The sequence below is a fragment of the Callospermophilus lateralis genome, chromosome 1, assembly GCF_048772815.1.
Source record: "Callospermophilus lateralis isolate mCalLat2 chromosome 1, mCalLat2.hap1, whole genome shotgun sequence".
Taxonomy (NCBI): domain Eukaryota; kingdom Metazoa; phylum Chordata; class Mammalia; order Rodentia; family Sciuridae; genus Callospermophilus; species Callospermophilus lateralis.
Genome location: NC_135305.1, coordinates 17314246 through 17328748, shown reverse-complemented (window position 1 = coordinate 17328748; position 14503 = coordinate 17314246). Strand labels below are relative to the sequence as shown.

At 39.0% G+C, this 14503-nt stretch overlaps 1 protein-coding gene across 2 annotated transcripts in view; it reads right to left on the bottom strand.

Annotated features, from left to right (window-relative positions):
* The window catches only part of Dgki (diacylglycerol kinase iota), a 404075-nt gene that overhangs the window by 214760 nt on the left and 174812 nt on the right, over positions 1-14503 (bottom strand). For both annotated transcript variants that reach the window (XM_076860225.2, XM_076860226.2), the window contains exon 6: positions 13137-13202. In XM_076860225.2, the coding sequence (XP_076716340.2) occupies positions 13137-13202 (66 nt within the window). The remainder of the gene's footprint in view (positions 1-13136; positions 13203-14503) is intronic.

Sequence of the window (14503 nt, the reverse complement as noted above, 5' to 3'; positions counted from 1 at the left end):
TGCCTTGTAACCACCTCCAACCAGCTAAAGCTAGTAAGTAACCAAGACCTTCAGGTTTCCTAGGGGCAGACTCACTAGCCTAACTGAAAACTCTTCTAACCAATAATAAAAAAAGGCATTTGTGTTAACTGATTATCCACTCACTTATGGGCTACTTTTGTCTTATCTACAGTTCATGCTTCAATCTGTAAGCAAAGCCACCAGGAACCAGCCACCTTCCCAATATACACAGATCATTGAACTTTTCCTCTCAGAAAACCTCAGTGCAGTTATACTAGTTCACTGATACTAGCACCTTTGCCCAACATGGTAACTCCTTAGAAACTAGGTTAGGGTGACAATATGCTTTTTCTTTAGTTTGGTCACAGTGTAAAAATGTTAGTATAACATTCTAGTTTTTTATAAAACTGAGATTTTATTCATTCATAGAAAATCCCATTTATCTGAATTTCCTAAATTTCCTATTCTGATAGTATTGGTTTTAAGCTAAAATTTTTAAAATTTGTTTTTAACATTTACAAAATGTAAGTACATGTATCCATCTAAGTTAAAATTATAATAAACAATGTTTTTATCAATTAAACCAATAGTAAGCAGTGTCTATAACTTCTGAAGTTGCTTAAAATTATGTGAATTTATAGTTACTTTATTAGAATCATTCTTGAAAAGTCTTAAGTTCTTGTCTATTGGGTTTAATTACAATACACTTTATGGTATTAATTAAAGGCTCTTAAAATTTGCATCGCCCTTATTGTTCATAATATGTTACATTGGCTTTTTATTATTTCTCAACAGAACACCCTGAGTTCCTCCATCCTCATATGGTTTGGAATTACAATATATTAATCAGAGCAGCTCAGCCATACCATCCTCAGATACTTCTTCCTGTTTCCATTCATCTGTCTCAAGGCCCCTTCTACAAGCTACAGATTATAAATTGAGTCTTCTAGGGAAAATTTATCAAAGAATTAGGACACAGGATTCTCCCTGAGTGTTAACACTATTACTACAATTGTGTCAGACTATGTGAAGAGTCTAAGGCATGGCTTCCAAGACTGTGTCTTCCATGAGTCAATGACTTTGTCAAGGTGGAGGGCTTAACCCAGGGCCCTGGAACTCAGGCAGACCCCCATAACTATGGATACTAATTGACATTTTAATTTACAAGAAAACTACAGATAGCTATGTGTTATGTTTTTATGACCATTCTGAATTTAGAACAAAAATATCTTTTGTGAATAGTATTATATTCAAGAAGGCACAAACTACATCTAACTATTGGGCTTACCTTTGTCCTATAATAACAGGTAGGTTTCTTGTAAGAAAACATTTTCCTAATGCTGCAACAAACTACTTACAATTATGATAATATGTTCATCCATGATAATTAATTGACATCTCTGACCCATAATTAATAACCTTAAAAATTAAAATTATCATTTTATGCTGATAATATTCACCAAGCAGGTTGGTGTTTGGGAAAAAAAACAAGACCAATTAAAATCGTTTAAGATTTCTTTAAACAAATAATACAATATATACCTTGCTGGCTATATGACATTTCAGGAAATAACTGGCTGTACTCTAACTAGTTGATTAAATAAAATGTTCTTCTGCTGGTAGAAGTAATTCTACGTTTTTGTATATAAACTTGGACTGTTTTGCTATACAGCTACCAGACAACTAAGGAAGAGACTTACAAAACTTGGTGAAATTATTCAGATTATGTCCTAGCTGGCTTTGTGAATCTATGTCAAGGTAATATTGTTAGGTGTATGTACCTCAGAGAATGAAAAATCTGCTGTCCAGAAATAGTTTTGACTTTACTTTGGTGCTTTACTACATTTATTCTTCCTGGTAATATTACCAATGACCTAATAGTCTTTTCATACTCATGGACTCAGTCAGGGAAGATGTAAAGGCTGTTAAGAGAGGAAAAGAACTAAGCCTCAGAGGACCTAGCTTCAGGAACTAATCAAAATGTACCAGTGGGAGTGTGAGAGTGTCTGGGAGCCTGGATCTGAGGGTGTAGGATAGAGAAGGCAGGACTTACAGCTGATGAAGGAGAGTTTCTCAATGTAAGAACACTCATACGTTAAAGATAAGTTAGATATTTTATAAATTTTATAGGTTTTTACAAGTTTTGTAAGTTACATGTAAGATATATATATATATATATATATATATATATATATACACACACACACATATATTGTATATAAAGTTGTATATATATATACACACACACATATATTGTATATAAAGCTGTATATATATATATACACACACACATATATTGTATATAAAGTTGTGTGTATATATATATATATATATATATATATATATATATATATGCACACACACACGTATATATACGTGTGTGTGTGTGTGTGTGTGTCCTATTGTTATGTTTTGGATCTAGAATGTTCCTCAAAGGCAGTGGCTGGGTCCTTGATGCAGCAATGTTCAGAGGCAGAACTCTGGGGAAGTGATTGAATCATGAAAGCTCTGACCACAATAGGGATTAATAATTTTATGGCATTATTGGGAGGTGGTAAAGGCTGCGGCAGGTGGGACCTAATTGAAGAAGTGAGTACTTGAGGGAATACCCTCTACGGCTATACCTTGTCTCTGGTCCATTCCTCCTTCTATCTACTTCCTGGCCACCATGAATTGAGCAGCTGTGCTCTACCACACACTTCTACCATGGTGTTTCTGCCTTGGAGCCAGCTGACCATAGACAGAAACCCCTGAGCCCTGAGCCAAAATAAACCTTTCCTCCTCTAAGTCATTTTTCTCAGTATTTTCAGAGTGATAAAAAGCTAATACAAATAAAATACATAATTGGATAATAGAAGAGCTGACCAAGAAACTCAGAAGATGATGCTGACACCAGGATGCTAGCACTAACATTAAGATGGCTTTTAAAAACAAAGAAATGGTCCATGTTAAGTAGAAATGCCAGAACTGTTATGATAGAGAAACAATGGAAATCTTACAGAGGCAATATACTGGAGTTGCTTTGTTAGGTACAGCTAAGTACACATCAGTTGACTATGATCTGCATCAGGACCAAAGGATGCTCCACTTCAAAAATCAGTAATAAATGTGCTGGTGAGAAGGGCAACATGTTGAGAAGCTCAGGGCAGTTCTCCTCTGCAGGTTAGCCCAGACTGTAGTCAATGCCTTGCAGAATGTTAGCAACTGGGATTATAGAATTCCAGACACATTAGGAACCATGTGGCAGCACTTAATCATCAAAGCAAGGCTGGCACCTTTACAGTAAGATTGATGTTGACACCAAGGGATCTTGACCTAAAGAGAGCTATGGAACTGGAAAATAGAGCATGGCATCCCCAGAAGCAAGATGGATGTTTTGTCAGCTTTGCATTGCTGTGACCAAAAGACTGATATGAACAACTTAAAGAAAGAAAAGTTTACTTTTGCTCATGGTTTCAGAGGTTCAGTCCATCATCAATAGCTTTGGTGAGGCAGAACATCGTGGTAGAAGGATGTGGCAGAGAAAATCAGCTCAGGACATGACAGCCAGCTCAGGACAAGACAGCCAGGAAACAGAGAGAAAGCTCTGCACATCAGACACTAAAGATAAACCCAAAGACATGCCCTCAATGACCCACTTCCTTCAGCCACTTTCTACCTGCCCATAAGTACCACCCATTAATGAATTTATTAATCCATCCAGTGGCTCTCAGAGTCTAATCATTTCACCTCTGAACATTCCTACATTATCTCACATATGAGCTTTTGAGGGACACCTTATATGCAAACCATCACCATGAATTTTCAGATAAAAGAATATTTTTCAATCAACACAATCAAAAGAAATCAGGAAAACTGATCAAGAGATATAAGGGTAGATGCTCCAATAGACAGTCGTAATTTTTTCTTATGTTTCTGTCATTCATCAAAGATACAACCCATTGACTGAAGGAGAGGACAAGTCCCTAGAAGAAGACTCTAGCAACATCACAACAAGTGTCCATGGTAAATCTGCCCAGTCTTTAACTTAAAGAATCTACAACCATTCACTCGGGTAGTTTGACACTGAGGAGAGAGAAATGTTCAAGTGTCTTAAAAACTATGGGGCAAAATTCCAAAATGACTTGTCTACCCTGGGTATAAGGCAGTATCATGATACTCTAGAGCATTAAAAAAAAATCAAGTCCTGTACTAGGGCTGTTTATAGAGTCTGCTAATTCTATAAATCCATCAGGGTTATTTTCCCTGGTCCTCAATTACATAATTGGAATGTACACCCTTGGAAATTGTGAAAGAACTAGCATAGCGAGGAGACCCAAATAACAATCAAACCACTCTCCAAAGCTTATGTAAAACATAACCAATGTGAAACTCACAAATGCAATAGGTATGAGATGATTTCAAATTGGTAATTTTGAAAGCTGTGACAATGGTCTTTTGTTTAAGTTTCCTTAAAATGATCTGTTTAGGGCTGGGGATGTGGCTCAAGCGGTAGCGTGCTCGCCTGGCATGCGTGCAGCCCGGGTTCGATCCTCAGCCCCACTTACAAACAAAGATATTGTGTCCGCCAAAAAAACTAAAAAAATAAATAAATATTAAAATTCTCTCTCTCTCTCTCTCTCTCTCTCTCTCTCTCTCTCTCTCAAAAAAATGATCTGTTTAAGTGCCACCCTTTAAAAACTAAAGGAGGCAGAGGTAGTATACAATTACATATCCCCATTTAAGTTACCAGTTGAGATACTATAAAGCCAAATAGGAGAATGGTGTTAGGCTAGCACAAATTCAACCCAGTGTACTCTGATTGCAGTTACTGTGCTAACTTTGGAATCTTTCAGCTTCAAGTACATGATATGTGGAGACTGACTGGAAATTGAATTATTTTCCATCCTCTCTGAAAGGAAAATACAAAACATTTTACATTCACTTGCAGGGTCAATGGGTCAATGGTCAATGGTACTTTTTCAGGCTCATTCCAAGGCTTTGAGCTCTTCTGGATGTAATGCAAAGGGACCTTAACAATATGAACATGCTGCAGATCATCACTTGGTCCACCTTATCAATGATATCATGTCAAAGCGGATTAGCCAAAAAATGGCAGGTATACTGAAAGTCTTGGTGAGATAGAAGGTAGGGACATAGGCCCTATGTATAATCAGAGATCTCACTTGTTAGTGAAGCTCCTGAGGTTCACAGGAGCATGCTAGAAAAACCTCCCGGATCCATAAAGTAAATTATTGCATTTCACAATTTTGACAAAAATAAGAATTAAGCACAGCACTTTGTAGGCCTCTTTGGGTCCTAGAGGTAGCACATTACACATGTAAGAATACTGTCTTCATCCATTTAGTGCATGACATTAAATGCTCCCAGCTTAGAGTAGAGCCCAGAGCAGGATAGAGTTCTGCAACAGTTTCTTTCTGCAATGAAAGTACTGCTATCTCTCCTGCTCTTAGAGGAACAGGAGAGGAGAAAGGGTCCCTGTGGTATTTATGACAAGCAGCAACAAGATAATACAGACACTAGGATTCTGAAACAAATTTATGCCATCTGTAGGAGAAAATGAAATACCTTTCAAAATCATTTCCTGGCCTGTTACTATGCTCTGGTGGAGGAATACCAGGTGAATCACCAGGTGTAATTCTGTAAGATCATAAGGTTGGGTTTGCCCAGCTCCATCCATTGCTATATTAATTGGGATTATCAAGGACCTTGTATGAGCAGCACCAGGATGCATGAGTAGGTAGCTCAGAATTCCATGTCGTCCATTACTATATAGTACCAGGTCTCTCACTCAATTCACACCTCAATTAATGGTCATCTGAAAGAGGAGAAAAAAGCTGAGATTGGGTCATGCATGGATGGATCAACTATGTAAGTCCCAGCCAAAAATGGATTCTTGTTGCACTGAAGCCTACTCAGGAGTGGTCCCTAGAGACATAAGTGAGAAGAAATTTTCCAGTGAGCATAAGTTCAGATGCAGCAACTGTGTAAAAAGATAAATGCCCTGGTATACAAATATATAATGACCTACAGACCATGGTGAATGGCTTGCTAGATGGTCAGGGACCAGGAAGGAAAGGAGAGGTCTGTGGAAGAGATGGTTAGATGATATATGAAGTTAAGTACAAAGAGTAAAAAAAAAAATCATTGTACGTATGCCCAACAGAGAGTACTCACCGTGTAAGAAACAAAAACTATGATATAACCCAGGTACCACTCTCTGTGCTATCTGTTATGAGCCATTCCACAGATAGCACCATGGGGTCCTAAGTGAAGTACCCATTATGGTAGTTTAGGATGACATGTTTGTGTTCAACAGCAAGGGCTAACATTCACCAAAACTGAGTTAGCTACTGCCACTGCTTAATGACTCACCTGCCAACAAAAGCCACCAAAGTTGAGCACCAAGGCCACCATGACACATCCCTTAAAGGAAACAACTGATGAAAAATGGATGACACTGAACCCCTTCCACTCCAGAAGAGGCAAAAACTCACTACAACAAACATACACATTGGTGTTTGACCCACTGATGCAGGATTCTGCAAAATATTGTGTAAGACCAAAGGAAACACTTTATGACAACAAGAGTGCATCAGTAGACATGAGTCCATGAGATGAGCCACACCACCCAGAAGCAGGCCTGATACAGTCTTTGGAAGGCACATATAACTCAGGTTGGAGCTTTGAAAGGATACCCTGTGAGCACCATCCTCCAAACCCAATGCACTCCCAAGTCCATGGGAATTTTATGGTGGTTTGTGTCCATGGCAAAATATACTGTTAAAAAAACCAAGGGATGGAAGTAGAGTGGCCCTGTCTACCACAGTTTCCGCTGACCTACTTGGGGAATTTTTGATTCTCATCCCTACAACTCTGGGCTGTGAGGATTGAGTACCAAAGGAAGAGCACCTTCAACCACAGGGCACAACAGGAATCTCTCAAAGTTTAAACTACCACTGAGCCCAGTTAATTTGGAATTTTTGTGTCAAGAGTCTAACAGATACAGGAATGAGTCATCGGACCAACAGAAGAAACTGACCTGGATCATTAGGTAGAGACACAGCTGTTACTTGACAATGGAAGCTGGAAGAATATATTTGGTACCCTGATGATCCACTGGGACATCCTTTGTAACTCTCTGAATAATTTTAATAATAAACAGAATGTGAAGCACTCAAGACTAAGGAATCAGACTGCACAAGGCTAAGGTCCTGTACCCCTGCAATCAAGCAGGTCACCTAAATCAGAAGTACTAGTTGAGAGTGAGATGAATCCAGAATTGTTCCTCCAACAGCAACACTTGACTGGTAGATATCAAAAGAAAATGCTGTTTTACCACAATTGCTTTTAATCAGCTGACACTAAAAAATGAGAATTATTCTCTCTCTCTCTCTCTCTCTCTCTCTCTCTCTCTCTCTCTCTCTCTCTCTCTCTCTCTCTCTCTCTTTGTGTGTGTGGTTCTGGGGATTGAACCCAGGGCCTTATGCATGCAAGGTAAGCACTACACCAACTGAGCTATATCCCGAGCCAAAATTATTATGTCTCTATATTACATCCTCACCAAAGCACTCAAAAGATCTTTCCTGAGCAACATGTGTTAACCAACTTCAATGTACTTCTATACTTACTTGCCTTGTTTAATTAACTGTGAGTGTATTTTGGACTAATTCTAATCTATAAAGAGTAAAAACTCCATTTATTAGTCAAAAGAACCTTGACTTCTGCTTCTCAGCTAACAACTCAGCATGCATTTCTCTGCCTACCTAGGAAAACCAAGCCCTAGTTTTGTTTATTACTGTGATGGCCATCAATTTTAAAAATATACAAATAAGTCTTTCTCTTTTAAAATCATATTTCATTGTGCTGTATTTTTAATTGAAGGAGGTTTATTTCTGAAATCAATATCCAAGTGTCTGACACACCCATGCTTTTTAAACCAGGGCAGAGTGAGAAGTAGCTTTTCTTCATGAAGTGATTCAAGAAAGGCAGTTTGAAAGGGAGGTAATCACCGCTCAGTCTCATAACAAAAGACTAGGAATCAAAATTTCAGATTAATTGTCCAGGGTCAGATTCTGAAAAAAGGAGAGGAAGTATATAAAGGCCAAATTGACTCCACTGGGGAAGTCAGGGAGAAAGATGGGAGGCCATTTGTCTCCGAGGAACCTACCTTTTTAAGCCACTTTATGGAGGTATAAATACATATTTAATGTATGCAAGGTGATGAGTTTGAAGATAAGCATATACCTGTGAAATCAGCTCTACAATCTATGCCAAAAACATATCCAGCACCTCCAAACTTCTTTCCTCCCACCCATCTTTTTCTCCCAGTGATAAGAACACTCAACATAAAAGCTACCCTCCTAGAAGCCTTAGACATGAACAGTACAGCATTTTCAACTATAGACACTATACAACATAATAGATCTCTAAGACTTATTCCTCTTGTATAATCAAAACTTGATACTCTTTACTAATACCTCCCCACGGCCCCTCCCTGGTGAACTTGAGGACATTAAGCTAAGTGAAGTCAGTCAGACATGAAAGGAGAAACGATACACGATATCACTTCTGCAAAGAACCTAAAATAGTCAAAGGATGGAATCGTGGTTGCCCTTGTCCCATTGACTGACATTCAGTCAAGGACAGAAAGGAAAACCAAGCTTCCAGCAGTCATTCTGCCAGGAGCTCCATGGAGAGGCTTGGATTCCATGCCCTTGTTCTATCGCCCACTCCAGTCCTCCTCCATGGTCCTCCTGAGGCTAATGACAGAGGATGTCTCTGTTACAGCTGGACACACGTAGACAGGCAAATAACCAAGCTTGCCCAACCAGCTGTGGATCCTCGCACTAGCACTTAGAGTCCTGGTACCTAACCTCTCGAGAGCTGACTCCTGGGATGCAGGCATTTTCAAATCACTAGAGGGGAGTTTTCAAATTGAAACACAGAATATCCTAGAAAGCCCCAATCAGTATTTTTATTATTTTTAGACTCTGCAATCCCTTTCACCATCCCTATAATAATGGCTTAGTCATTTTTTAAAAATTTTTTTAAAATTTTTGCATTACAAAAAGAGCTATTAGGCATTGTTTGTTTAGCTATGTACATTTTACATACCACACCTTAAGTTCATTTTAAATTAATAATATCCATGAAAATTAAAGAGTACTTTTGATATCTTCCCATTACATATGGTGCACGTAACTTAATTTATTTAAATTAATTAAATATTAAAGAACATATGATTTATAATAAATCATAAGGATGTGTCTTGTTTGGTTAGGGAACTAAGAAGTATTCAAATGTATACCAAAGTTGAAATAGGGGTTATTGCACTGAAAGCCTGCTCTTAATATTTGATAATAAAAATTTTTGAGTCATGGTTATCAAATAGTATAAAAATTATTTATTTTATAATGCTTATGTATGTTTCCAAATGAAATAAAAGAAGGTTTCAGGTTGTAATTTACAAACATTTCCACATTACCACACTGCTGGGCTTGGATGCTTAATTCTTTGAAAGAATGGTCAAATGAGCTATAATCATTACTATATTGTTCCTTTGCATCTTGATACTTTTAAGTACTACAGACAACTCAGTGGTGAGGGAATTCTAACTGAATGAATGTAATGTGTAGATTTGGTGAGAAAAAGACACAAACAGGTTTGCAGAATAAGTATGCATTCTGGCTTTGAACCATTGATTGAATGCAGATCTGCATTAAATGATATGTTCTAGACAGATCTCATCCAACTCTCCAGTCCCATCTCTGTTTTTGATACACTATGGCCCATTGTTAAAAGTTGGCTTTTACAAATGTTCCTTCTGATATGTGAATGCTAACACACAATAAGTGGGATGGGGGGAGAACAGAAGTTCATTGAATTAGGGGAATGAAGGGAAGGGAGGGAGGACAGGAATAGGAAAGACAGTAGAAAAAATAGGACATAACTTTCCTACGTTCATATATGAATACACGACCAGTGTAACTCCACATCATGTACAACCACAAAATGGTAAGTCAGAATCCATGTATGCATAATATGTCAAAACGCATTCTACTGTATTTTTTTAAATGTTGCTTTTATGGTTTGCCTCAACAAAGTCCCTTGAGCTCTGGTTTATACTGGGTTTGGTAGTTAGAGATCAAAGGTACATTTATTCCCCTCAAGCTGTCTGAGTCTTGTGACTAAAGGCCATAGCTCCTGGAAGAACCCTGGCCATCTCCTGCCTCTTCAGACTAGGCTTGACCATGGCCCCTCCGTTTCTAACCTCAGTGTTCGACACTATCCCAGGTGGTTCCCCTCTACTCTGCACACACATTATAAATACTCTTTTTATTAAACTCTCATCAAGCTACATAATTTAAGTGTGAGTCTTTCATTCTTTTTCTGACTTAACTCTGGCTCTTTCATAAGACAGGGCTATGAACGATGACAATGTAAAACCAGGGAATGGCCTTAAACTTGGCAGCCTGAGATGTTCAGTTGATGTTAAAGGAACCAAGCAGCTGAATCATGAGCTCTCTCCTGTGATCACATTAAATGCCACACACACACACGGTCAGGCAAAAATACATTCAGAGCTCAAGAGAAAATCACTCCAAATATTTATTATTCAATCAAGAAGTAGAAATTGAAACCATATTATTAATACACCCTAAAAACCCACCAAAGCTTCAAAAACACCACTGGGAGAAAAGATTTGCTAAGTGAAACGGCTATTTTTTAAACCCACCCAAAGAAAGACATTGTGGAATAATTGGGGTGAGACTTGGGTGAGATTTTGAAGTCTGTGGGTATGTAAGGATGTACAACTCTACTGATAAAAATGACACCCAGCACCAAAGTTTGAAATGGCTTTTCAATCACTTAATCTGCAAATGGAAATAGAACTGTTAGCTTTCCCCCAGTGCAGGGCAGGATCTAGGATGCAAAGGAGAGTTATCATCCAGCGAGGATATGATAGGTCTAAGACCATCCCATCCTTTCATTGCTTGAATCTAAGAATTCATGAGCAGCTGGACTGTAAGGGGTAAACGTTATAGGAACATTGCATGAAGAGCTGGACCATCCCCCCTGATAACTGTGGTGCACAGAAGCGCAGGCACTCTGGGAGGATTGCCAGAGAACATGCACAGGAGAGGGGATGGTCTTAGCCATGCAGCATTCGGGGAATCCAGGGCTTCCAATCGACCGACCGTGCCTACATAAGCTGAGGCCACACAAATGGGAGTGCAGTCTGACACCAGGCAATGCTTATCCTCAAATATATTATGTTCATTGATTTTTTAAATAAAATTCCTCCAATTACATTATAATTTGAAGTGTTGAAGTGGTGTCAGGTATAAGGCTGCCCAGTGAAAGATTCTTTTCCAAAGAGAAAAACTTACTCATCCAGATTGCTTGTGATTGTCATCCACATGTCTGATTCCAAAATGGTTGTGCCTGCCTCTCTTTTCTCTACACCTTCTCTCTCTCTCTCTCTCTCTCTCTCTCACACACACACACACACACACACACACACACACACACACACAGAGTTATAGTTTACAATTCACAAAGTAAGAGAAAATTCAAAAGCCCCAAGGTAGCACCATGTAGGAAGAGGGAGATTCACTCAAAGGAGACTAGAAGACTGAGCTCCTACTTCCCAGTCATGTAAAATGACCATCAAAATCTTTCTACTTCCCCTTCCTCCTCACTTTTTTTTTAACTCAATCTGCTTTCATACTATTTTGCCAAACTCTTTACAGGCTAAAAGGCAACCAACTGAGAGTCACTGGGTGCAACCTGAGGAGATACTACTAGTATAAAGGAGGTTCATGCCCTGAGAACTTGGTTACCAATTGCTGCATCATATTTTCTTCCCAGGTATGAGACACAACAGCAAAATCAATAAACTATTTCCAAGTTTCCTTCACCATCCACAATCCTACTCCAGGCAATGTTTAACTGGAAGGAGTCACATAAATGAATTAATTGAGTAACTAATAATTAACTGATAAACAATACATTCTCTCAAATTATCTTGAACTCTTGCCAAACCCAAACTTCCCATTACCAATGTCCCATTACCAATATCAGTTTATTACTGATGTCATTTAAAACATTCTTTATTGTGTGACTGACCTCTGTTTAATCTTCCCAGAGGTTCCTGAAATCTCCTAAAGAAGAGCTTTTTACACTGGAAAAAATTCATACTCAAATCAGTTCAGGTCAATAACATTTGGAGAAAAGCTAACAGTTCTATTTCCATTTACAGATTAAGTGATTGAAAAGCCACTTCAAACTTTTGTGCTAGATCAATAATATTCGGAATGTGAGTTTAACAGCGCACAGTCATATGCCCCCACCCTGTTCCACCTCTCTTTTCCAAGTGGCACTGCATCAGAGGAGCCTGTAATCAGCCAGAGTGAAAGAGGGAAGAGACATACACAACCACCACCAACAGGGGCATCTCTTCCCAGAAACTGATAAGAAGAGCTATGTATTTCTAGCTTCTGACCATGCTGTCATGCATGGCTCTGCTCAGCACCTTGTATCACAGTACAGATGCTCACGCTTGGACATGGGCAAAAGTAGCATTGCTCAACATTCCATTAGTTTGCTGTTACTGACCAAATAAGTATGATAGCCAGTTTGCCTTGTAGGGAAGTTTTAACAAAATAGGAAAACTTGCTTTCCAAAATCATCCATCAGTCAGTCATAGTGATGCATGCCTATAACTGCAGGAGGTTGAGGCAGGAGGATCACAAGTTCAAGGGCAATCTGGGTAACTCAGCAAAACTCTGTCTCAAAATAAAAAATAAAAGGGGCTGAGAATTTAGCTCCATGATAGAATGCCCATGGGTTCAATCCCTGACACCAAAACCAAAACATAACAAAAAATCAACAATCAGAGGAATTCTCTGCAAGGATGCATCCACCTAATTTCTTTTATTAAGACCACTACCTCTTGCAGTGAGCTGTACAGCAACTGAAATAGCTCTTCAGAACAGTGGACCTGGAAAAATAGGACCTTTCAGGAAACTGATGCACTGAACATTGGATTTGGGGACAGGACTTGTCGACATGGGTGCTTGCAAAAGCCTGAGGAGCCTCCTGTGATGGCTGTGGGTGGCTGGGCCTCTTACCTTACCACACTGCTTACATTTCCCCTCCTGCCGACGCCTGTGCACCCAGTGATGACGCACAAAATTCTGTGGAGGAAACAAAGTTAAATGAATATGTGTTAATTTGCAAACCTCAATATTCATTTTTTTAATGTTTAGAGACTACAGGATTGTAGAAACCATAACATAAGCCCCTAGAAGCACAAAATCGAATGTGTAGATACAACTTGTTTAGCAATAAATATGAATCCACTCAAAAAAAAAAAATGAAGCTAATTCTCTATGCCAGTGATCTTTCACAAAGGGAGACGGCGTTTATCCTGCCCTTTCTCCCTGTCTTCCCGATGGCAAGCAGCCATGCCAGATTACTGTCACTCCACCTTACTAGTGAAACATGGTGCAGATTTGTGAACAGGAAACTGGGCTGGGAGATAACTCAGACAGGTATAGGAAATACCCAAATAGAAGTGAAAAGGTGAAGGAGAAAAGCTGACACATCGATAATTGAACATGACAAATGTGTTCAATGCTTGCTACATGGCAGGCTCCCTGGCCGCTCTCCTGCTGTCCCCAGCGACCCCTGCCACAACCCTCAATGCTGGAAGCCAGTTCTACTTCCACAGGGCCCTCTCCTCAACATTCTACCTAGAAGGAACTTAAAGAAATCAAGTTATCAGAAAGCAATCGATCCCCTGATTTGGGGCATTGATTTGAGAATCTAGAAGAAAACTGATGTGGATAAGAGATGTGGGCATATTGATGGTGGTTTGGTGATGGTGTGTTTAACCTATCCTCAACACTAGTTGAGGTTAGTTTCCAAGGTCTGTTCTTGTCTTGAACTGTAGGAAACACAGGGGGGTCCTCCTCCTCCCCCCAGGTAGGCGATCCCCTGGGACCGAATCAAACAGCCCCATCTCCACTAGCTCTTAGGATGTTACAAGAGAGAGCAGGGTCATCCAAGTAGTGATGCAGATAAACTCAATAGCTTAATACAACTCATCCCTCTGGAACCAATATGCCTGACATACTTGCTAAGTTTTTTCTCTTGCCCTTTTCTGAGAAAACACACTTTATCTGATAATTTGTCTATGGCAGAATCTAGCCATGGTCCATATTTCCCCTTTAAAGGACCCTTAAATATATTCCTTAATTCAACAAATATTTACCAAGTGCCTACTGTATGCCAAGCACACACTGAATACAGATGTACAAAGATATGAGATCGGGTTGAGGGAAGAAAAAAGCTTTATCAAGGCATGAAATTCAGAATGGTGAGAATACCTCCAACAAGCACTAGTTTTATTAATAAAAAAAAACACCACCTTTATTCTCTTAACAATGTAAAATCAATTTAAAATAAAACTGAATAAAGGCTCTGGAGGTATAAT